The 26,416-nt window shown below is 41.2% G+C and overlaps 1 protein-coding gene across 5 annotated transcripts in view; it reads left to right on the top strand.

Moving 5' to 3' along the window:
* Window positions 1-26,416, top strand: part of LOC124621955 (calnexin) — a 71,568-nt gene that overhangs the window by 5,666 nt on the left and 39,486 nt on the right. For all 5 annotated transcript variants that reach the window (XM_047147481.1, XM_047147480.1, XM_047147479.1 and 2 more), the window contains exons 3-5: window positions 20,147-20,309; window positions 21,957-22,252; window positions 22,345-22,512. In XM_047147481.1, coding sequence (XP_047003437.1) covers window positions 20,147-20,309; window positions 21,957-22,252; window positions 22,345-22,512 — 627 coding nt within the window. The remainder of the gene's footprint in view (window positions 1-20,146; window positions 20,310-21,956; window positions 22,253-22,344; window positions 22,513-26,416) is intronic.

The raw sequence follows: 26,416 nt of genomic DNA on the forward strand, positions 1-26,416 counted from the left end.
ACCAAATCACTGTTGTCACTGAGTACACAAATCAATTGTTCCATCATCTTAGCTTCCCTATTCATTGACAAAAAGAAGGGATCGATTAGTAGGACATGTTCTGAGGCATCAAGGGATCACAAATTTTGCATTGGAGGGTAAAAATCATAGAGGGAGACCAAGAGATGAATACACTAAGCAGATTCAGAAGGATGTGGGTTGCAGTAAGTAGTGGGAGATGATGAAGCTTGCACAGGATAGGGTAGCATGGAGAGCTGCATCAAACCAGTCTCAGGACTGAAGACGACAACAACAACAATAGGTACATGGATAGGTTAAAGTTAGATCTAGTGGGAATTAGTGAAGTTTGGTGGCAGAAGAACCAGTTATAAATACAAAATCAAATAATGGTAATGCAGGCGTAGGTTTAATAATGAATAAAAAAAATAGGGACGAGGATAAGCTACTACGAATAGCATGGTGAACGCATTATTGTAGCCAAGATAGACACGAAGCCCATGCATACCACAGTAGTACAAGTTTGTATGCCAACTGCAGTGGAACTCTGCTTTTACACTTTTCACGGGACTTCAAAAAATTGGTGTAAAATGCAGGAAAATGTAGAATGTGGGAGATAATGTTTTAAACTGTAAAAGTTACATATTGCACTTTATGTATGAAATATGTATATATCAGGCATCGAAAGAGTTGTCAGGCACATGTTTATTATCTAATGAAGGTTTGTTATCTAATAAAAACTGCTGATGTAACTGGAGATGATAACTGTATGGGATATAGGAATGTTTGACTCAATTTCTTATGTCATAATCAATCTTGAAAGCCTGCAGCTATCATTCATTATTTAAATAATGAATTACTGCAGTAGTTACTTATTTTTTTTTTATTCTTAACATGACACGTTTCGAGAATTTTTTCTCTTTGTCAAGTACAAAAATGTAAATAAGTATTTTGTGTGGTGTTTGAATATGTGGTGTTCTGCGTGTCTTGCACTGTAGTCATTTTTTTTTTTTTTTTTTGAGGTTATCAGGTACTGTGCCTCGCAAACTATCACTCACAAAAAATCCATACGTAAATACTGCACTTGACAATGAGAATAAGTTTTCGAAACACGTTTTGCTCAACGTGAATGAAATGCGTAACTGGTGCAGTGTTTAAACTTAAAACATTTGAGCAATGCAAAGCGAATGATGGTATGGGAACGTGATGTGTGTAGAGGTATACTGATCAAACTGCCCCACAAATAACTGCACGTAAATATATATTTCCACAGTAGTGGTACATATGTACATAGCAAGAGCCATAAATGCAGACTCCTAGAATTACATGGCAGTTCGAATGAACCAATCTCAGTCAAAGATCATGTTGTTCATGGTTGATATGGACGCCACACAGCCCCCCCCCCCCCTACCCCCACGCAGTACGGAGTACCATAGGTGAGTCTTGGCTGGAGACAGTGTGGGCATTGACACTGTTGGTGGTCGTACGAGGTGATAGAGGCAAGACTGGGACCTCCACCTCTACGGGGGCAAGGTGCGGAGGCGGAGCGATAGTAGGTAGGTCCATGTCGGAAGCCAGTGAGGGCGGACGATGCAGTGGCTGGCCTGTGAGCAGGCGGGCGGAACGGCAGATGGCGGGGTGAGGGTGTGGCAAGCCCAGATGCTAAATGAGCCATCCGGCAAGATGAAGACGCGGATTGTCATTGGGTCCCACTTACGAGGGAGGGTGAGGCTATGCGCAACACTTGACGATTAGCTGGTCATTGGGTGGCAGAGGTCGCTGTGTCTGTGACTAGAATGAGAATCCGGTCGTCGAGAGTTACAATTGAAATGTCATCCACGTGGTGTGGGGGTACATTGCAGAGCAGGGTGACTGGGAGAGGGGTGTCTCCGTAGTCGGTGAGGTAGCAGCAAAACCCGCACATGGGGTGGTGGTTGATGTATCCGAGAAACCTGTGAATGGCGACAGGGTGGCATCGGGTGAAAAAATCGGCGTGGTGGCCCAAGGAGAAACATTGTCGCACTCCATGACAGGAGAGAGACTGGTGGGAGAGTCATTAGAAGAATCTGACTGAGCCAGCAGGGGGCATCGGGGTCCATGAATGTTGGTTTTAGTCTGTGTAACGAAACAGTTACAGCTTATGAAATCCGGGGGGGGGGGGGGGGGGGGATCTTCTGGTACCTGAGGCTGAATAAGTTCCCCTGGTAGGACAAGGTTCACCCTGAAAGCAAATTCTGAGATAGTTCCCTGTAAGTCTGGCTTGAAAGTTGAGCGGAGGCAGAGGAGCACCCATGGAAGGGCATCGGACCAGAGGCAGTCATGGCACCTGAGGGCCGTTTTCAGAGTGTGGTGCCACCGTTCTACCAGCCCGTTGCTCTGTGGGTGGAATATTTTTTCCAAACGATACTCTCGGAGATGAGCCATGTAGTGGTGCAGACGCCAGGGTGAGCGAGGTTATGCAGCAAAAGTTCGTTAATTTGCTGCCAGGCCGTGCACGACTTAATAGGGTTGAGGTGTCTAACCTTGTGCCTAATAGGAGGGCCGGCAGTGATAACTATCTTGTGCATCATTTCGTCAGTGACGGAAGAAACTGAGAACTACACATGAGACTGATCATTGCCCTGACGCGAAGTTTTTGGACGAGTAGGGTGCGACAAGGTGTAGCTGTTAGCATGAGTGGGAAAGGGCAGCACGAAAGTCACATGCCTAGTACGTGAACGCAGTGTGCACTTGTGTGGAGAGGGAGGGTGCGTGCGCAGTGCGGAGTGGGCTAGAACACCTGGTGAGTATCTGCTGTCAACCTTGCACTTGATAACTGCTGCAGGTGAGAGTGGCATTGGCTTAGCACACGGAACACCGATGGCCACCGAGTCACGTGGCTGGCGTGTGAGAGAGGAGGAATGTTTATCAACACACGGGGCGACTGGTTGCGCGGTGTGCATGGTCACATTGCATGCGCAACTGGCAGTAGAAGCACTGTTTGAAACACAAGGCACTAAACGTGGCGAGCGTGTCGGGGGTGTGCAGTCTACTGGACGCGAATCGTAGCAAGGGAGTAATGTGTTAGGACTAACCTGATGAGTGTCCAAGCTGGTGTCAGCCGGAGAAGCTCGAATAGGTGGCGGAATTGTGGACCGCAGTTTTAGCAGCGAGTTACAAGCCACAACGAGCTTGTTGTATGTGTGTACGATGTGTTGTTTCAGCTCGTTGTCATCCCGGCGGAGTTGTGCTGCCGAGTCGTTTTCTTACAGTAGATTAGTTACACAGGTCACAATGTAGCACTCCCGTACTACCTCACATGTCGCGAGAGAAGCATACCTGGGAACATAAGTGCGGGAGCACTGTATCTGAGTGTTAGTGGGATGGTGTAGCACTGAGCCCTGAACTACATTTGGAGAGAGTTTGTAATGGGATAAAAAATCCATACCGAGAATTGGTTCATCAATGTCGGCAATGTAGTAAGTCCACAGAGAACAAGGTAGGTGCACCGTAACTTTGACAGAGTCTGAGGTTTGTAATGTTGATGCGTTGACAGCTTGTAGAAGTGACCTCATTGGTGAAAAAACGGGGGTTGGGGGGAGTCATCGATGTAGGTATGATAGACATGTCAGCACCAGTGTCGACTATGAAAGTGAAAGTGAGCTGTGACAAAATATCAGTCATGTACAAACAACCGCTCAGCAGGACGGACGAGTGGACGGAGTGGAATGTGTGAGGACTCCTGTGAAGTTCCTCGCAAGACTCTGCGTCTTTTAGGTCCTGTGGTCAGCGTTTGGGTGCTGGCAAGGTAAGCAGCACTTCTTAGCATCCTTTGCGAAAACTTTGTGGCACCAGCGGTATGGATCAGCCGGATGTGGTGGTGGTGGTGGTGGTGGTGGTGGTGGTGACTGCGGCAGCAGAGGAGGCTCGTCCTCGTTGATTTGTTCTGGCATGTATACTGGCACACATGGTGCATGGGCGATCCTGGAGTGCTCGGACAGAGGAGAGAGCGAGCAGATGCTGCCAGGCGATATAGAAGGCGCGGAGGCGGAGCGAGCCCTGCCTCTGCCAGCAGACGGCCGGTAAGGGGGAGCAGTTGTGGTGAGCTGGCTGGCATTGTCATAGCAACGTATACAGTTTGTCTGCGATGTGGAGATGAGAGCCGATTTACTTGAAGGAGTGTGGTAGCAGGTAGTTCTGTAGGTCATTAGGCTGCTTGGCAGACAACACTGCCCACAGAGTGACATCCAGCATGGTATGCTCACTCACAAGTAACTGAAGGTGGGCCAGAGTTGTGATGAGGTTCGGGCCCCAGGTATTCCTCGTACAAGATCTTGATGATTAATTCTTGTGGTGAGCAGGCGCGTCGTTTAATGATCATCTTCTTCGCGAATTCTTATTTCGGTGGAGGCGGTGGTGAGAGGAGTAGATTGCAAGTTAAGTCTGAATGATCATGGAGGTGCGTGACGAGACACAGGACTTAAGAGTTGTTGTTGAACACGTGATGCAACTCAAAAAGATGCCCGACAAGCGCAGACCATGACCCTGGGTTGTCCTCATATAAAGGTGGCAGCTTCAGCAGATGACTTGGAGGTGGGGGCGAAGGCAGCTTTGGTATCTCTGGGAAAACTATCTGGTCTGTGATGGGTGAGGGTATACAGCAGGCTGGCGAGGTGGGTGTGTTTCTGGCAAAAATGTCTGTAGCAACTGCGGGTTGCATTGTCCTTGATGTGTCGCGAAAACACGACGCAGCTGACATGGTCAGTTCCGTGGGAACGGGTGATTGCTTGATAGGCACTGGGGTCAAGTAAACAGGGCTGTAGGCTACAGGCACTGATTTGAATTAACCCACCTCGGAAATAACCTGGAAGGCCGGTGCGGCAGACACAGGCGGGGCTGTGGGAGAGGCGAGTGGGTGAGCAGCTGGAACTGGGGCCCCCTGCGATTGTGGTGGGGGGAGGGGATGGGGTTGGTAACTCATATGACAAAAGTTTGAGTTCTCCGAGCACATTGAAGACACGCCCTGTGAGGTCGGACTATAAATGACCAGTGGAACTTGTGGAAAGTCACTTTGGTTTGGTAAGACGCCATTGGAAGGCGAAACACCGAATGATGCACTCAAACCGAAGTGGTCAAAAACTTGCGCACTGAAATGTCCTTGATTAGTTTGCAAATGAGGCAAAACCGGACCAGGTTGCAGTTGATAGTGGTTGGGTACGTTTTGCAGTAATGGCGGCGTTGCACATTGCACCACAGTACTGGCATTGCGGTCCGTTGAGTGTCAAAGTATGTATGCAAATGTAGATTGCTTTGAGCATTATACGATTGATCAATAAGTACGCAGTTCTGAATATTGTTCACTTCAAACTTCACAAGTTGGCGAGCACAGTCCGGCAACACGAAACCTGAGTCCATTGTTTGTGTTAGTGGTGTAGCACTCGACCATTGTAGAGTGACAAAGTTTGAGGTTAACGTGGCTGGAGATAGCGAATCACTGTGAACTAATGTAGAACTGGTCGTTGGCGAAGGAATGAAGAGGTCTGGCGATCGTTGTTGAGCTCCCAAATCTTCGAACGAAGCGTTGGATGAGGCGGCCACGGCCACGTGCACTTAACCTGTTGATGCTACAACACCCAGTGCGGTAGTCACAGAAGACGTGCAGACTTCGAGGTCACCAGTATGGGAACGTGATGTGTGTAGACGTATACTGAACAGACTGTCCCACAAATATCTGCACATAAATATATATTTCCACAGTAGTCGTACACATTTACACAGCAAGAGACATAAATGCAGACTCCTAGAATTACATGGTGGCTCAAATGAACTGACCTCGTGTTAGTCAAAGATCATGTAGTTTATGATCAATATGACCTATCGATGCCACAACAGTGTCAACTAGCGCTCCTAGTGGCCATATGCTGAAACACGCTAAATATGGTTCGACGAAGGTGTCACAATGATCACATCAATGACAAAAATGCATTTGTGCAGTGGAGACAGTTTGAAAATGGTTGTGGTAGGTCATGATATCTTCATTTGAATTAACCTAGTTACACCCATCAGACACCATGCAAAGTAGAGCTTGGCAGTGGCAGGAGATACGGCACAAATTGTTCAAACTTTTACAGGTTTACCAGTTCGAATCTGCTGGGTAGAGGGCCCTGGTGTCAAGAAACTTAATCACGTAGTATTTGTAAACACTACTGGATGGCCAATATCATGCCAGCGTCATTTTTTCGTAATGCGTAAATTGCAGGAAAATTATAAATATGTTGACGCAAAATCAGGTGCAAATTAACATTGTGGGCATAGGAATTTTGACAGGACCAATAAAAAATGTCATAAATGGCGGAAAACGTTAATTCAGGGAAAGTATAAGCGGGGCTATACTGTAGCTCCACAGATGAAGAGCTTGAGGAAGTGTATGATGTGATAAAAGAAATTATTCAGATAGTCAAGGGAGATGAAAATTCAATAGTCAGGGGGTCTGGAATTCGACTTTAGGAAAAAGGAAGAGAAAGAAAAGTAGTAGGTGAATATGGACTGGAGATAAGGAATGAAAGGGGAAGCCGCCTGGTAGAATTTTGCACAGAGTATAACTTAATCATCGCTGACACTTGGTTTAAGAATCATGAAAGAAGGATGTATACATGGAAGAGGCCTGGAGACACTGGAAGGTTTCAGATAGATTATATAATGGTAAGACAGAGATTGAGGAACAAGATTTTAAATTGTAAGACATTTCCAGGGGCAGATGTGGACTCTGATCACAATTTATTGGTTATGAACTGTAGATTAAAACCGAAGAAACTGCAAAGAGGTAGGAATTTATGGAGATGGGACCTGGATAAACTGAAAGAACTAGAGGTTGTAGAAGGCAGCAGAGGATCAAGTAGGTAAAAAAATGATGGCTAGTAGAAATCCTTGGGTAACAGAAAAGATATTGAATTTATTTGATGAAAGGAGAAATTATAAAGCTGCGGTAAATGAAACTGATGAAAAAGAATACAAACGTCTCAAAAATGAGATTGACAGGAAGTGCAAAATAGCTAAGCAGGGATGGCTAGAGGACAAATGTAAGGATGTAGAGGTATATAGCACTAGGGGAAGACCTTAGTCAAAACAAGACCCTGGGAGTAGACAACCTTCCATTGGAACTACTGATAGCGTTGGGAGAGCAAGCTGTGACAAAACTCTTCCATCTGATGAGTAAGATGTAAGAGACAGGCAAAATACCCTTAGACTTCAAGAAGAATATAATAATTCAAATCCCAAAGAAAGCAAGTGTTGACAGGTATGAAAATTCCCAAACTATCAGTTTAATAAGTCACGGTTGCAAAATACTAACACAAATTCTTTATAGAAGAATGGAAAAGCGGTAGAAGCTGACCCCCAGGGAAGATCAATTTGGATTCCATAGAAATGTTGGAACACGCAAGGCAATACTGACCCTACAACTTATCTTAGAAGATAGGTTAAGGAAAAGTAAACCTGCTTTTGTAGCATTTGTAGACTTAGGGAAAGCTTTTGACAGTGTTTGGCTGGAATACTCCTCAAAATTCTGAAGGAGGCAGGGGTAAAATACAGGGAGTGAAAGGCTATTTACAATTTGTACAGAAACTAGATGGCAGTTTATAAGAGTTGAGGGGCATGAAAGGGAAGGAGTTCTTGAGAAGGGAGTGAGACAGGGTTGTAGCATATCCCTGATTTTATTCAGTCTGTATATTAAGCACACAGTAAAGGAAACAAAAGGAAAATTTTAAGTAGGGATTAAAATCCATGGAGAAGAAATAAAAACTTAGGTTTGCCAACGACATTGCTGTTAGACAGCAAAGGACCTGGAAGGGCAGCTGAACGGCATGGACAGTGTCTCTAAAGGAGGATATAAGATAAACATCAACAAAAGCAAAACGAGGATAATGGAGATGTAGTCGAAATCAATCTGGTGATGCTGAGGGTATTAGGTTAGGAAATGAAACACTTAAAGCAGTAAATGGGATTTGCTATTTGGGGTGCAAAATAACTGATGATGATCGAAGTAGAGCGGATATAAAATGTAGACTGCCTATGGTAAGAAAAGCATTTCTGAAGAAGAAGAGAAATTTGTTAATATCAAGTATAGATTAAAGTGTCAAGAGTCTTTCCTGAAAGTATTTTTATGGAGTGTGGCCATGTGTGGAAGTGAAACATGCACAATAAACAGTTTAGACAAGAAGAAAACAGAAGGTTTCGAAATATGGTGCTACAGAAGAATACTGAAGGTTAGATGAATAGCTCACGTACCTGATGAGGAGGTACTGAACAGAATTTTGGGAGAAGAGGAATCTGTAGCACAACTTGACTAGACGAAGGGATCAGTTGGTATGACATGTTCTGAGACATGAAGGGATTACAAGTGTAGTATTGGAGTGAAGCTGGAGGGTAAAAATCATAGAGGGAGACCAAGAGATGAATGCGCTAAGCAGAATCAGAAGGATGCAGGTTGCATTAGTTATTCGGAGATGAAGGGACTTGCACAGGATAGAGTAGCATGGAGAGCTCCATCAAACCAGTCTCTGGACTGAAGATCACAACAACAACAACAGCCTTTAGCATGCTATGTATTATAGTACGATGCAATTGAATTCTCCCAGAAAAACCCAGATACTTACAAAAAATTGTAAATAATATAACAGCTGATTTTTATCATTATCATATTTTTGCAGATGTGGCATGAGTATGCAACTTAATGAAAGATTGTTTAATTTTATGCTATATTCATTTTGCTTCCTTTTATTTACAAGACACATGATTACGTGTCACTGCTGCTTTGTCAGAGTGTATACGACCCGGGACAACCGGGAGATCCGGGAAAAACCCGGAAATTTTTTCATTCGGGAGAAATCCGGGAAAAATCTGGAAATTTTTTAGAATTCCGGGAATCTTTTGTTGTTTTAGTTTTCAGTTAAATTTTTGTAATTTTGACTGGTGAGAACCGTTACTCTGACAAAGGATATTACTGTATCCCACTACTGCAGAATAATACTGCAGCATTAAAACATGAATGAGAGAGAAAAACGAAAATAAAATTTAAATTGTAAAGGGAATGCGCCATATAAAATAACACAGTGCTCGTACAAGCGTCTGCCACCAGCAAAATGTGACAAAGGCTTTCGGAAGACTATACAATGCTTCATAACAACAAATTGCCTTAGATGAGCATGATGTCACAACTGTTTACATTAGACTCATTTAATCAGTTACGAGCGGGCTCATGCACACGCGCAGTTCAGTCGCTTATGAGTAGTACCTTCTCCCGCCACTGGGTACAGAAATGTGTCTGTTTTCTGTGTAAGCAGCAACCAGCCACATGGTACCCGGAAAAATTTTACTGCCGTGCCCAAGCTGCCAGATTCACACATTTCCAGCAGGCCCAGATCAAGTGGGGAGTGAGTGCAAACAGGGGTATCTGAACCAGGCGGCAATTTCGGGGGGAGGGGGCAAATTCATATTCTTCAGAAAAAAACCTTGTTTCACAAAGCACCTAGCATCCAGCGCATGTCGGTCTATCGATTATTCATATGATTTTGAAACGCACCCCTGCTGGTTTTTGAACACATTCTAAGTTGATTTCTGAATGAATTATGAGTTGATTTTTTAATGCGTGCATAGTGTACGTGATGTCTCTGCCAGGGGAATCCTCGTCTCGTCTAGAAATATACTTTCCGGCAGACAAAACGGGACGGGGCTATACGAGCTGAGCGGAATAAAGCCGAACTGGTGAATGCCAAGCGCTGCTTGTTTATGTGGTTGATTTGGTTTCGTGACTGTTCAGCATTGTTATAAGTACTAGCGAAATCCATAGATTCAGACTACCAGAGTGGAAATAAACGACTAACAGGTAAGAAAGATTACGTATTATCTTCTCAGTGTATCCAAGAAGTGAAATTTTGACAGAAATCTTTTGGCCCGATCACTACATGAGACAGGGCCAGTTGTAGTCCCCAGCTAGCAGCTGGGAGTAGTGTGGAAAATGCATTGTACGAACATGTAATAACGCCTAACCAGAGAATAATCGCTGGATAACTAAACCGGTGATTGTGGCAGGGTTAGTGAAGTTAACTGGAAAATGAGTTTTGACAGTGGTAGGAATAGTTGCAGAATTAGTGATGACAAGACTGTTTGTTAGAACGCGGAAGGAGAAGAAACAGGGACATCACACAAATTATGGAAGAATATGACGATTCCAAATTTATACAAAAATTTCGTTCTACTACTTTTCAGTCTCGTGCGTGAGAAACTGGAGCATATGAATGAAATGTGAAACTATTACCTAACGTAAAGCGTTTTCCTTGTAGTAGGCTAAATAGGTATTTCGTATTGGTACTATGTGAATTATATTCTGATGTATTATAAAAATTACCATTATTGCTAAAACAGTCTCGCTTATTTGGTGTGTGTTACAATTGTTGAAATATTAGAAAGGCCTATTTTGTTTTCTCCAGCACACAGTGACAAAATGGACATAATCAGATCGAGAAACCACACCAGTCTTGGGTACTACTTGTATCAACAGCTTTTTCAGTAGTAGACAGCGAAATTTCTATTTTTCATGGAGCAAAACGTTTGACGAATTTTGATAAGGTAATAGTCCTTTCGCAGAAAGGAAAGCATGCCATGTAAAGCTGTAGCAAGATTAGAGAGAAAAATCGCTAGGACCTAAGGATTGAAGAAATGTGTACTGTCTTGCCTGTCTATTGTTTTTACTGGTTTTAGGTGTCCTACATTTAATTTTATGTCACACAGAAGAGCTAGTTATTAGCTAATAGAGAGTCCAGTTTTTCTGTAGAGTTCTTGTTCTCCTGGTTACAAATAATCGACATTTTAATTTCCACTGTCCTGAAATAGTTTGATGGCATCCATTACAAAATATACACGTTTGAGTTCCTCAGAGCGAAATACAGTGACGTGCGGTATAACAATGTTGTTTGAAGGTGCGTGGCATCTCACTGCACACTTAAGACCAAATAACGTGTCTTACATTTCCTCAAAGATATATCTTTTATGTATCAGACTCTTCAGAAAGATGTGTGCTACAAAATGAACTTTTTTTTTTCTTTTTCGTTCTGATGCACAGAGCAGTCTGAGTTATAGTTGGGGGGGGGGGGGGGTGGGGGGGGGAGAGTAGTCTCCACGTGACCTATTTTTACATTTAGTGATTTTTCTGTTTCCTCTTCGTTTACTGCTCTCACGTCAAATGAGAACAAGACAGATTTCTGTGGCTGGGAGCTATCAAGTGGTATTAAAATACATTCACATAATTACAGAAGGGTAAACTATGTTACTAGTTCCAGATTTTATTTTATTTCCACCTTTCTGACAGTCAAGCATTAATCGCCTTGGAGAACAATGAACTTATTTTTGTCTGTTTGATAAATAAATTTGGCCTTTATTAAGCTTTCCTGCTGAGGCAGTTAATTTATTCAACACTATTGGCTAGTATCAACTGTCGCTGCATTTCAGGTGCACATTTTCATCTTCTAGCACGTATGGCTTTATGTCATAATAAAGAACCAAACATGGGATAATACATTATTGGTACTCCAAGAAAATTTACATCCCGAAAACCACACTGAAAAGCTTCATATATGGTCGAGGCCTACATCATTGAGAATCTGGACATACGAGTGTGCACTGTAAGGCGAACTATGCATTTTAGTATGGTTCACAAAATTCTGACGCTCTTGGAGTATTCTCTGGTGTCTTGTTTCTTTTATGATATAATGTAAAATCTTTTAATGTTTTACACGTACGGACATACGGGCTTCCTACATCACCATAGCTGCCCAAGCGCGGTGATGCCTCTTATCTGGCACTCCCTGACAACTGCTGAAATGAATCTATTTCTAACAGGTCATGGGAAAATATTGCAAATTGTTGTTTGGAAAGCGTTATTTTCAAAGTAAATTTCCTGTTACGCAAGATGAACTGTATGAGAGAATGTACGATGGATTTCTTAAATCACAGTGTGTTTGGTCTCTCTTAAAAATCAACTCTTTGATGTCGAGCCATTTAGAAGAATTTAGAGCCCAGAAGATCAGAGATTTATGTCAATATTAAAACTTTTGCTGGCGTATTTGTATGATGTATCTTATAGTGTAACATGCGCTTAACAGATCAACATTATAAGTGAAAGCTTAGCTTCTCTTGTAGCTTATTAATCTTAGAGACAAATATTATATGCGAGAGCTTTGCTTTTCTTGTAGTAACACTATGTATATTAATTTAAACCATTAACTTTTCCTGTTGGTGGAATTCGAATTTATACTTCCATAATACGAAAATATGCAGCGTACATGTTGGTGCACATCAAAGATATTTCCAAAACGTGTTTTTCCCCCCTGAGTATTGTTTTCTAAAGTGCCGGGCAATTCTACGCTGCTGTATAAAACCATATCCTATAAGGATAAGTTTTACAGTTCCGAGGGAAAGTATACTGTCACTTAACATGGCAAAAACGTATTTTCACGGGAGAAAATTTATTGTAACGGGGAGGTCCGGGAATTTTTTCTCCTTGTCCGCGTATACACCCTGTTTGTAAATGAAAGAAGTGAAATGTGTGTGGTTTAGAAACAAAGTCTTTTATTTAGTTGTCTAGCTGAACCACATCTCCAAGAACATATTAATAATAATCCTTTTCACTAATTGTGCAGTGATTTTCTTATGGATGACCAGGAGCCTTCAGTACTGTTTATATGTGCATCCATTGGTCCCTGAATGTCACTATGTGGTTCTGTTATATACTTAAATCCTTAGTCATTCAAACACGTAACACGGTTTGAAACAATCAGAAATTACTGTAGTTCGCAAGTGGATATATTGTTTTATGACACTCCAGAAGCACCTTCTAAGTACACCTAGGAACAACTTTTACACTTGTGGGTTCCTTTTTCTATTCATCCAAATACGCAACTTGCCTTCATTTAATCACATCTTGCAAATTTTCTTCTGGTAAACATTGCTTTGTCGATTTCAGCATCATCTTGGCACAAAGTTTTTTTGCTTTGTTTCAGACACATTTCCACACAAATTTCTCTACAAAAGCTTTTTCAGTCACATACGCAGCTCATATGTAGTAAAGTTCCCAACACAATTTAACACTTTGATGCCTTAAATTTTATAAGACTTAATTTGCTTCCCACAAACCAAAAGTTTTTCCTAATGCTGTTGCTGACTTGTTGATCTCCCTTTCTGCAGCTCCAATGCACACCATCAGTACCTTTCTTACAAGCAATAAGGCTCATAGCTCAACCATCAACTGTTACTATCCCTTTTAATACAAATATCGCACTAGACTACTCCGGGACTTCATTTTATTTGTAATGGGGAAACAAACTGACGCTTTCCTTCAACACTGGGCATTGTGTGTAAAGATGTTACGAGCGCTGTCTGTTTGGGCAGACTCCAGGTAGACAATGCAAAAATGAAGTTGCAGATATTTGCTGAAACACCAGAGAAAAAGTGCCAGACATACATACAAAAAGGACTATCCATACAATGCAAGTAATTCATACCAGTCAGTCACCATCACCAATATTCTGCATTTCAGACCAATTCATTTATAATATGTCACTAGAAAAAGAGTTACATACTTTAAAGATAGAAAGCCAAGATGCTGCAACAGCAGAAAATGGAGAGAGGACCATCCAGAGAATGCAAGTAATTGGTGTGTGTCGGTCACAACAAGCAAATATTGTATTTTCTACAATTCAGTTGTCACCCCTGCAAATATTTATTACATTAGATGTATTCATTGATATGCATTTCAGTACAAAAATCATAAGTGCTGCAAAAATTATCTAGAGAAATACCTCGATAAAACAAACACACACACACACACACACACACACACACAAAAACTGGAAAAATGCTAATTTTGGAGCACAAGAAAGGCAAATATAAAGATGACTTTGACACAAAAGTGGGGAATCATTTGCCACAATCCTCATTTAATGTACCTCACCAAAAATATTCGTGATATTTTAACACGGAACTTTCTAAACCCTTACCCAGTCTCTCTTTGTAGTTAAGCCTTCATACTAAGCACCTTCCTGTCACTGCCACTGTCTATGTGTCTCTCTTTCCCACTGTCTCCTTCCCCCCCCCCCCCCTCCCCCGCCCCCCATTGATTTACAGTATATCCCACTGCCATTGTCTCCTCTATCACTTACATTGTCTCTTTTTGTCTTTTTTTCTCATTGCTACTGTCTCCATCATACCGTGGCTGCTGAAAAATTCTGTAGGGTTGAACTTATTTTTTTCCCCTGTGCTCAGGTGTGTCAAATTTTGGTCCAAAATGTGCCCTCTCCTATACCTATTTATTAAATTTTGTTGGTCAGGGAGGGGCTGGACTCCTCCCCTTTGACCCTATTTATGGTTTCCACCCATCTGCATTTATCATTTCCACTGCCTCCTCTTTTGCTCTCAATACTTCTATCTCCATTCATCTCTCTTCCTCATTTAATACCACTCTCTTTCACTGACTGTCAATGTATCTTCTCTCTCTTTGGCTCCTACTGCTATTGTCTTCATCCACCTCTCTTTTTCTTCCACTGCTACTTTCGCTCTTCCACCATCACTGTCTCCTCTCTCTTCCACCATCACTGTCTCCTCTCTCTTCCACCATCACTGTCTCCTCTCTCTTCCACCATCACTGTCTCCTCTCTCTTCCACCATCACTGTCTCCTCTCTCTTCCACAATCACTGTCTCCTCTCTCTTCCACAATCACTGTCTCTCCGTTACTGTATTTCAGCACTAAAAGACCAAATAAGTTTGCTTGCCAACATTTTTGGTGAGAAATCCAGAACGAGAATTGAGGCATCTGGTCCCCCACTTTTCCGTCAGAGCCTTTTAAAGAGTAACATATTTGCCTTTTCGTGCTCTGACAGGGGCAGTTTTCCACTGGTTCCCTTCTTTTCCATGCTATGGCAGGGAAGCTGCTTACAGAAAATTAATTATATAGGTAAGTAAAGTTTTGGAAGTTTATTTATAGACTTTACATATTTATATAATTTGACATTTATAAACAGCAGATAAGTACACATAATATAAGGTTAACACACAATCATTTGCTTTACATTTTTCTGGATTCATTGCTTGTCAATACCAATTCATCGAAAATGCCCATCTCATGATGTGTTTCTTAAAAGAATAAAAATGTTTGAAATATTTTACTGCATTTGCAGTCTTTCCATTTTTTACATAATTTTTGACAGCCATTTTAAGTTGTTTGCAGGTATGTTAAGACCCATTTTATTCTATTTTTCGTCAGTGCAGTACCACTTTAGTCATACTTGTGCATGAAGTGTCTGTTCTACAGGGGCAGCGAACTATAAAGTTTCATGGATGAAAAAATGCCAACTAAAACTAGTTTGATGACATCAGAACCCTTGCAATTACCATAGAACCCTTGCTATGTGTTCACTACATCAGTTAAAACTACATTTGCTCCTAAGACTGGATATTATGTGCATAATTTTGGATCTCTGGATCTCGGTAACAGAAAATGATACAGAAAAAAGTTTCAAAGTTCCATGGGACTATCATCTTAAGAACATACGATAAAAATTTCGATGATCTCCCATGAATAGAAATCATAGAAATGGCCATCCCCACAATTGGTACTTCTCGTGCAAAAAACAACCCACCCACGCACCGCCCGGGTTTTCTCAGGAACTGGCCATGAGCAAGTGGTGCTTTTGTAAAGCACCTAAGGTCCACCCTAGGCCACACCTAATGCTAAAGAATCAACCAATTTGTTCAACTTTCCTGGGCTGGAGGAAGTGTGTAATGTTTAAATATTACCCTGTACTATAGGATAGCTGCTTTATGCCTGTTCTTACCATAGCAGTACAAATAGTCACTAGGCCAAAAGCTATCAAAGACACTTGACCCCGTAGCTCTGTGATCGACAGAACTCAATATATGACCCCCTTAAAAATAGCATTTTCTGTCTAACAGCTCGCCATGGGCTGCTGCATAGTATGCTCCAATTGGCTGCCACCAAACTGATAAGAAAATGCACTGCCAGCATCTGCGCTATACCACAGACAAGGTCAGTGCCAGGATGGCCCATAGTAAAGTTTGACTCCGAATGGACAATCAGTTAAGAGAGAATGAGCAAATTGAACAGTTTTTCAAGAAACTAAGCTCATCATACTTTGTAGTGAGAGCCATTTCACACTTTGTTAATGGAGAAATAATGCTGTTATCGTGTTTTACATATATATGTTTTATAATCTCCTTTCGTTTAATATTTTGGGGAAATACAGCAGAGTTGAGAAAGTTTTCAAATGTGAAAAACAAGCATTGAGATTAATATATGGGATCTCTAACAGTACATCGTCCAGGGAGTCTCTTCAAGTGTTTCATGATTTCTTCTTCCTTTGATTATATCACACAAAGTGTTAACTGGGTATACCAATTAAACAGTTGTATTTGCAGCACAAGAAATAAACTCACAGTTTTTGGATGAACACAATAACTAACTTCTGAAGAACAAAAATGACAACTTTCTTGACTGAGTGAACGCTCAAATAATGTGAGTTCTAAAAAGTAACAATGTAGAACGAATCCCTTTAAAGTCTATGGGAGAGAATTTTGTAATACTGACACTGAGTCTAACACTTCCCAAATTAGGAGATATAACAAAACAGAATACCAAGTCCTCTCCGCTTGGCAGCACCCTATTTGGCTGCTCCCACTTCAAGGTAATGGCTAGAAATAGGAGTTGATTGCAGTAGCACACCTTCCAGGAGAGGTCTCCCCAGTGCAGCTGGCTGCACTGGAATGGCTACCATCGTAGCAAGGTCCTAAATAGTCGTCTTGCAGAGTAACACTTCTGTTTGATTGGCACAAACTTAGTTTCACCAGAAATGGGAAATGATTTGGCCTGCGCAAGCTGTTCAGGGCTATGTGCGCGCCTTGTAGCTGCTGCTGGCCCGGTTACTAGTGTTGCCCCCTTTTGATCTGCCAGTAAGCTGGCTGGTTTGAATTTCTACTTTGTGTGAACTGGAGTACTGTTGCTGTGATGTGTGTTGCGCAGATTGCAGTTGGCACCTGTTACATTTGTCGCCGCACCATTTCAGATATTTGCTATTACTGGTCAGTGTGTGTACTGACTGATGATGTTTGTAGCCAGCAACAGGGAATTCTTTCTGACAAATTGCAACATCAGACAGGTAGAAAAATTCCACCAACGCCCTGCAACTTTCACAAAAGAACATGATGGAGGTACCTACTTTGGTATAAAAGTGTGCTGTAAGCTTCCCATTAGTATAAAAAAAGGAGATTAATAATGGACGGGTATTCCAAAGGAAACTAAAACCATTTCCCATAGATCACATATTTTATGAAACACCTGAATTCTGAGTTGTAAGGAACCTAATTATTAAAAGAAACACATGATACTTTTAGTTATGATATGAAGGTAAAAGCATTGCATTTTAATTTCAATTATGATGTAAATTTATTTATTTATTATTTATCTGTTAGTAGCACCAGTGTGCACAATTAATTATACTCCGTTGTTAGCATTCATTTAAACTTACACTAGTAAACCACAGGTTGTAATATTATAAGCAACCAAAAGCTCTTAGAAAGTGGGTAAAACACTCTCTCTCTCTCTCTCTCTCTCTCTCTCTCTCTCTCTCTCTCTGTGTGTGTGTGTGTGTGTGTGTGTGTGTGTGTGTGTGTGTGTGTGTGTGTGACAGACAGAGAGATAGAGAGACTGAAATTATTGTGAACAGAATTAGACAGGGCCAGGAGAGACTCAAGAACACACGGAAACTGGTAGACTGGCCCAGGGCCATTAACAGCAGTCACCGAGAGTGCACAGGATGACAAAATTAAAGGTAAGATGGACAGTGGGAAAGAGACAACAGACTAAAAAGTGTGAAAGATTATCGAAGAGTAAAACTTAAAGCATAGTAAATCCTGAGACCTAGAACAAAGATGTATTGTGACAGCAGTACAAGAGCACAGAGAAATTATGGCTAAGGACTGAGCCGCTGTGCTGCTAGCTTTGAAGGGCAACTGCAAGCACTGATAGGCCAACAAGTTGGGCGTGGCCCTGTGGCCAATGATGCCGTGGTGATGCCAGCGGTTGTAGATGTAGCAGTGCTGTCTAACAAGTTCCATGCCCTCCAGAGAGCTTTCAAAATCACTGGATCCCTCCTGTCTGAAATGAGCACATAGAGCTGGAAGTGTCCTGGGTGATGCTTTGGAAGGTGAATATGTGGCACCATTTTCTGAGAGGAACTGGACTTGACTGGCAACGTGCTGAGGTGCTGCACCCTGGATGACATCAGCTGAGGATCCAGCAAGATCTCGTTTTCCATGCCTGCATCCACAGGAATCAGTGTTTGTGGTCTGAGGCGCAAGTTATACCCCATGCGGTTGAGAGGCAGGCAAAGATGAGCTTTTGAGGGCCGACTGAGCCACCGACACTGGTGCAGTCAGTAGGTGAGGACAGAGTTGGTTGTTAAGATGGTGCTCCAAATTCCATACCACATCAACTATTGCGAGGCACTGTCCACAAGTGGTGGTAACCAGCGTAACTGGCATCCATACGTCTTCTGCTCCCTATGAGCATCCTCTCACTGCTGTGGCCAGTGGATAGGGCCCTACATGGCAGGTCCAGGTTCCTGAAGCTATGGGGGCAATGGTATGGAGTAGAGTATGTGGTTGCTACCCATTGAGGAGGTGCTCTTCTGGGCTACGGTCGTGGACAGGATTGCCCCTGTATGTGCTAAAGAATATTGTGAGCACAGCTATGGTGTCAGAGGTTCCCACTGCTTTTAACATTTGTTATTTAAACGTCTGCGGAAAATTGATTGAAGGCCATCATGAATTTTTGCGCCCTTTGTCTGACACGATGGTGGGGAAGGTATTTCAGCATTTTGGTGTAGCCGGAAGCTCAAAAAAAATTTCAGCATCAGTAAGAATTTGTAGGCATAATAACTTAACTAAACTGAGTAGCAGAGGAATGCTGTTGGGATTGAAACAAGAGTGAGAGTTATGTATAGTTTAATGAGTAGCAGAGATGGAGACTGGGAATTTAGTAGGACTGAAGAACATGTTGGAAGGCAAGTTCCTATGTGGATAACTCAGAGAATGCTGGTGTTGGAGGTGTTGGATAGGATCCAGGCAGGATGTGTTGGCAAACATTGACAGTAGATTGAGTGACATGTTTTACAACTGGATTGTCATACTAGTGCTTGGCTACACTCAGACGAACAAAGGGGGTTTGATGGACTAGTTTTCCAAACAATCTACTGGTAATTAATTTCTGTTGTTGGCAGTTCTTTTAATCTCCTTTTAGCATTATGCATTCTGCACTAATCAATACCACACACACTCCTTCTCAAATATCCCACTGAACAAGGTGGCACAGTGGTTCAGCCAGTAGATTTGCTGTCAGGAGGAGAGACAGTCCAAATCCCTGTCCAGCCATCCAGTACTGGTTAGCCACAGTAGCCAACTTCCCTCCCCGGCCCAAGATCCTGTTTCTTTGCCAATGACATTGCCATCAGTGGGCTGTTAAATTGAAGTCTTCAGTTTTTTAAATAGCAGTACTATGAAAAGGAAAGTTGCTACTCACCATATAGTGGGGGTGGTGAGTCACGGACAGGCAGAACAAGACTGTCACAACATAAGCTTTCGGCCATCAAGGCCTTTGTCGAAAATACACACACACACACACACACACACACACACACACACACACACACACACACACACACACACACTTGGCTTCAGTTGCCAAAAGGTGCAGTCGTTTGTGTGTGTGGGGGGGGGGGGAGGGTGTCTATTTTCAACAAAGGCCTTGATGACCGAAAGCTTATATTGTGACAGTCTTTTTGCGTTCTGCCTATCTGCAACTCAGCATCTCCACTATATGGTGAGTAGCAACTTTTCATAATATTGTTACGCTCCATCCTGGATATTCCAATGTTTCATTTTTCAAATAGTGTTATAGAATTCTCTGTTTGATCAGTAGAATTTATTAGGGTGTTTCTTTTTGCCCTGGTGAACCAAAGGAAGAAGCTAGATCAGTACAGTTTGCTGGGTTTGTTTTCTTAGATATCGTAATTGCGTTTTGATTGATTTGTGCTTACTATGTTGCAGGAAGAGGCAGTTGTAAATGAAGAAATAAATTATGAGAGTCCTAGACCATCTGGAAATGTTTATTTTGCTGAGCATTTTGATGATGTGAATCGATTCAAACAGAGATGGGTTAGTTCTGAAGCAAAGAAAGAAGGCATTGACGAGAACATAGCAAAGTATGATGGTAAGAAATGTACATCCAATGCAATATGAAAATAAAAACGAATTGCAACAATATTCATATTTAGAATAAGTAGCAATCTGTATTTTTCCTACGTTTTTGTTATTCCTACCTGGAGTTTCTATTATTTGATTTTTGTTAATAATTACCGTATTTACTCGAATCTAAGCCACACTTTTTTTTCCGGTTTCTGTAATCCAAAAAACTGCCTGCAGCTTAGAATCGAGTACAAAGTAAGCGGAAGTTCTGAAAAATGTTGGTAGGTGCCGTCGAATATACGTAGCGCTACACAGGGATGCTTTGCAGGCACAAAGATAAATACTGGCACTAAAACCTTTGCCTCAGAAAAATAAATTAAAAGAGAAGGTAGAAAAACATTATGCTGGGTATTCTTTCATGTTTGCTGCTATCTCATTTAAATCCTGTCTGCTTAATAAACTATGAAACTAGAGTGAGGCAACAGCAAACGTGGAAGAATATACATATCATGTCATGTTTATACTCGTATTATTCTTATGCTGAATAGTGATACAGTCAGAAATGAAGCACGGCAACTGACTAAATTTTTAAATCTAAAATGTCTCTAATTTCTGTGCAGAATGTAATGTACTAAAGAGGCGTCTGCAAAGATTTTCAAACAGAGAAAAATGTTCCCTAAACTCTCGTTCAGAACATCTTCTATCACACGCAGTCTATTGCTTTTGTTTCGCGTATGAGAACATTCCTCTCTTTTTTTTATTGTAAGCGGCAGTAGCGCGCACAAAAGCGAGCCATGCCGCGAGCGGCTACAGGTCGTAAACACTCATTATCAGAATGCGACAAACAATGCATGACACAGTACAATAATGGATTTTCAGATTAGAGTGACGTAAACACCTACAACAAAGAGTACGGCACTTATCAGATCAAAGCAAAGTAAGCAATCGATTCAAACCAGATGAAGCACTTGAAAAAGGAAGGGTTCCCATATAAATACGGACGGAGCGCCTGACACATAGCAATGGCTACTTGGTAAATCTTAACTGTTAAGCTTACTACTCGAACCAAACTACTGTAGCTGTATCTTCATCCTTTCGACCTAAATTGTCTCTCATGCTACAATGGACCAACTTTGCTTCGATTTGGAGGTGCTGTCTAAAACTTTTCTCTACCCTTGAATTTTGAGTCTCAAATTTCAGGTGCGGCTTAGATTCGGGACCCCTTTTTTTTTTTTTTCCCGTGATTTCGAGTCTCATTTTTCAGGTGCGGCTTAGATTCGAGTAAATACGGTAATGTTTTCAAGTGAACTATACATGCCTTTGACCTAAATTGTAGATGATTCCCACCATGTCTTTTTCATTTTCAAAATTTTTGGATTATATTTTTTCCAGTATATTAGGACATGTTTTTAGAAAACCGATCTGAAAATTGTCATTATAGACAAAAACTGGTAGTCTGATGACATAAAAATTTGTCACCATAGATGTGAAGTAAAGGAGATTTATTCTATTTTTGGGTCACTGTTCAATTTGCGACCATGTTGCAACTTTTGATATTTTGTTTTGCCTATACATCTTTTGGAGTTTTGTTGGAAGAATTTGTAAATCTAGAATTGACTGCGAAGACATTTATAACATTTTTGTTTTGCTTTTTAAATTTCTGTATCACTAGGTAGGTGGGAAGTCGAACCTCCTGTAAAAGATGGTTTGAAAGGAGACTTGGGATTGGTACTGAAAAGTAAAGCAAAGCACGCAGCAATTTCAGCGCGGCTGGATAAGCCATTTAGCTTTGTAGATAAGCCACTCATTGTTCAGTACGAAGTAGTCCTGCAGGAAGGACAAGAATGCGGTGGTGCGTATCTCAAGCTGCTTTCAGCAGGAAAGGCCACTGCCGATTTGTGCCAATTCCACGATAAAACGCCGTACACCATTATGTTTGGGCCAGACAAGTGTGGTAATGATCATAAGGTGTGTGTCTACGCATATTGTCTCATTTGTTATTGTACTGTTATTTCTGTGTTAAATATTTTATGAGGCCTAACATTGTGTTTCTCATGCAGTTACACTTTATCTTCCGACACAAAAATCCAGTTAATGGAACTTTATCAGAAAAGCATTGCAAGAAACCTAAAGAACGCCTGGAAGAGCCTTTCAAAGACAAACAGCCCCATCTCTACACCCTAGTGGTACGGCCTGACAATTCGTTTACCATTAGCTTAGACAACAAGGTAAGTTGTATCATTTTATAATTTGTGAGACTGAAGAATATATAACAGCAACTAAAGTTAATTTTTTAATTTCTTATTGATTTTGCTTGCTAGTCACATTTAATTCCCATGAACTCACATACTCAGCTACATACCATTATTACGACCACATCTGCAGCATGTAACTTATCACTAGAAACAGGAAAAAAATGCTTTATTGTATGACCAGGTATGCTCCTAATTTGTCCACCAATTTGTGTGTGGATTTGCCCCCACCCCCAGTAATAGTATTATTTTTTGATGGCTTACTTTTAAAGTCTCATGTGAACTTTTTATTTTTATCTTATTTCACTGTTTTACAGTGTTATGATGAAAATGAAAATACACACCTCTCAGTTACTTTGTATTTATTGATGTTAACCATCACATTTATTTACATTATTGAAAAAGAGCAACATTTACATTAAATCTATTAAATATAATCAGTTAAAGACAAAAAACACTACAATGATACACTTGAAAGTTTTTCATTAAAAAGCATTGTGATAACTTCAAACTTCACTTTCGATACGTTATGCTGCCGATTTGTCACCACATCTTCAAGCACAGACTGCAAACCACTGTGAAGTGGATGGCAAAAGGTACTTCACGTGTGCCGCTTATTAGGGCTTTTTCTCATTCCATTTGTGTATGGAGTATGAGAAGAATGACCTGATCTTATCTGTAGGTACTTAGGGGATTGATACATAGTCATAGAATATTCATAGATTCATCACTTAAAGTTGGTTGTTGAAACATTTCAAGTAGTCTTTCATGGTTTAATTGGCCCAAGTATCACCTGATAGTTCAGTTTGATACAGTACGGAATTGTTTGCAGTTACCCTGTATACAAACATAGAAGACAATCTGTCTTTAGTAAAACAATGTATACGAACATAGAAGACAATCTGTCTTTAGTAAAACAATGTAAATTTGGTTATGTTCACATTTTCTGCTAATGAGAAATGTTGCTCTTTGACTATATAATGAGAATAATCATTGCTCCTGAGGCCTCCCATTCCAGGTATACGGAAGATGCTGTATCATGTTGTTATTATAATCCGTCATCTGAGTAGGCGCGCTCTCGATTTACAATTTTGCAAAGCTAAAGTGCCATATTTGGTTGTTTTTGTGTTTGTACTGTTGCATTATGATGCACTACTTTAAAGATCTCTCAAAAACATTCAGTGTTTGTTAGAAGCAGGGTATTTTCAAATGACGTCACTTTTGTAGCATTGGTTTATAACGCTGGAAGTGATGTGTTACATTGAGGTTACACATGATCCTCATGGATTGTAATGACAAGGAAAGTCAAGATCCAGTTTCAGTATTTAATAACTATCAGTTACTAATGTTATTAAACTGGTAGCATCCGATTTACATTTTTCACAGGAGCAAGGAAAATGTCAACTTCCTTGAAATTTGATTATATACACCAGTTTGCATGATGTCGTTAAAAACTGCTGATTTCGTGTTGGCGTTTACATGAAACTTTGTTGTTCTTGTATGTCCTGTATGTGCTTTGGCTGTGTTAAGCTTATAAGAAGACTGACTGCTGTTCATAGGCCTACAAATTTCACTTACAACTGTCGTGAGTAGCTTATGTTGTTCGAATTAGTGAATATTTTGTTAAAATCTTGTAACTATATTTTGCTCTGTTAGTATGTCTTGTGGGGTATTATAGGAAGTATTCATAAATTTAAAATTAGCTGTAAAGAAATTTTTCATCGACAGTATATTACCGAGCATCTGGGAAATGAATCACTTGTCAAATATGATTTGAAGTAGGACTTAAAATTGGTATTGAAAACTAAAGCAAGCTATTCAACAAATGCATGATAACTGAATAAGCTGTTTAGTTTTGTAGATAAGCCAATAGAGGCAATATTTACAAAATACAGAAGTTTGTCAGTTGCCTTTATGTCATAGTACTGTGGTAAATAACAGTTTTAGAAACTATGAAGTTTCAGAGTGCCATGGTGCATGAAGACCAACTGGCATGCACCTGTGGAATAACTCAGCATCCATATGAACCAGGTACCCTCCAGGCTCATCCATAATGGAAGGTGTCTGTAACGGCAATAAGAATGTTACATCCGTAGAAAAGACTCAAATTTACTGAACGTTACTGAGGAAGAACTGTTGGTGACTTATATTAGAAAGACTTCTGCAGGAGTCATACTGTTTTGCCTCATAAGACTTACAAATGGGTTGTGCCTGTTCAAGAACAAAACATATCACTGTGGCGCAGTGGTTGAGATCCTGGACCCACATTTTGGAAAAGTTCTATCGCTTTCCCCAATCTATTCACCTTAAGTTTTGTGTAGTTGCCCTATGTTACATTAAGTAAGCTCTGGAAAGTTTCTGATCTAACTTGATAGTACATTAAACCGTAAAACTAACCATCATCTGTCTTCCTTCCTGCCTTCCTTTCTTCAGAGAATGAAAACTGCAGTGAAATATTCGGAGAATATTTTCATAGCACTCGCTTGGGTTATTGAGTTACGCGTAAGACACTTACTTAGGAATCCATTCTTGGAAATCACGTTAATCTGCACATCATTGTTGTCTTCTCTGCTGATGATTAATTTTTCATAAATATAATGTGCTCTGACACACAGCTAGGGTGATCAGCATATAAGAAGGCAATAGCATCATTGAAACACCTGTCTCTAGCGACCCCTTTTGGTTGCATATGACAGTTTAGTTGATTTTCTTGTTAGTTTAGGTATGGTGTGGATATTTGTCCATTGTAGTGTTCATAATGGATGCCATAATATAAACACAGGAAGAATTACATTAGGAAGTGTTACTGACAGTTTTCTGAGTATATAAATTTTTCTAGTGAGTTTCAGAAACTGAAGTAGTGTCTCCATGCAGAGCCCCAGCACTTCCAGTTACCAGTGGAAAGTACAGCTGGAGTGTGTTGTTGAAATCCAATAATGTGGAAAGGATAGATTGTTACTCATCACTTAGAGGAGACACTGAGTGGCAGACAGGCAGAATGAAGAGGAATGCTAGAAAGCTAAAAATATTTCAGGTTTTGGACAGAGTCCTTCTTCTGCAGTAGAGAACCACACACACATGGCCACTTATGTCACCAGATCCAAAGGATTGACTACAACTGCATCTGACATGAGCAGCAATTTAGCTGGGCTAGCTGTTATGGGTAAGGGGTGGGGATGGGGTGGAATAGCAGGGTAGGGTTGGGGAAAGAATGTAGTGCTGCCAGGGCCAGATAGGGCTGCTAGGTGCAGCATCAGGTGACTGTGCTGGGGGAGGACAGGGGTGAGAATAGAGAAGGCAATAGGACTATGTAGAATGTAGGTGCATAGGCACGAGAGAAGGTGTGTTTGTAGTGTTGTAGTGGGAGTAGGGAAAGAGATAAGCATAGATGGAGGGCAGTAAATAGCTATGGTCGAGGCCACAGGAGCTACAGGATTGAAGAGTGTTGTAGGGAGAGTTCCCATCTGTGAAATTCAGGAAAACTGGTGTTGATGGAAAAAATTCAGATAGAACATTTTGTGAAGCAGTCAGCAAAGTGAAACACAGTCTGTTGGATGGAGTGTTGAGCAACTAGGTGGTTCAGCTCTCTCTTGGCCCCAGTTTGATGATGGTCATTCATGTGAGCAGACAACTTGTTACTTGTCATGCCGGCATAGAAGGTGGTATTGTGGTCCCAGTGAAGTTGGTAGGTCAAATGGTGCTTTTGTACTCTATCGTATAGTGTGTTATTTGACAGAGACAGAGCACACTGGTGACAGTGCAATATACTCCCATTCCCTGCTCCTCCCCCCCCCCCCCTCCTCTCTCTCTCTCTCTCTCTCTCTCTCTCTCTCTCTCTCTCTCTCTGTGTGTGTGTGTGTGTGTGTGTGTGTGTGTGTGT

Source organism: Schistocerca americana, chromosome 7 (genome assembly GCF_021461395.2).
Source record: "Schistocerca americana isolate TAMUIC-IGC-003095 chromosome 7, iqSchAmer2.1, whole genome shotgun sequence".
NCBI lineage: Eukaryota > Metazoa > Arthropoda > Insecta > Orthoptera > Acrididae > Schistocerca > Schistocerca americana.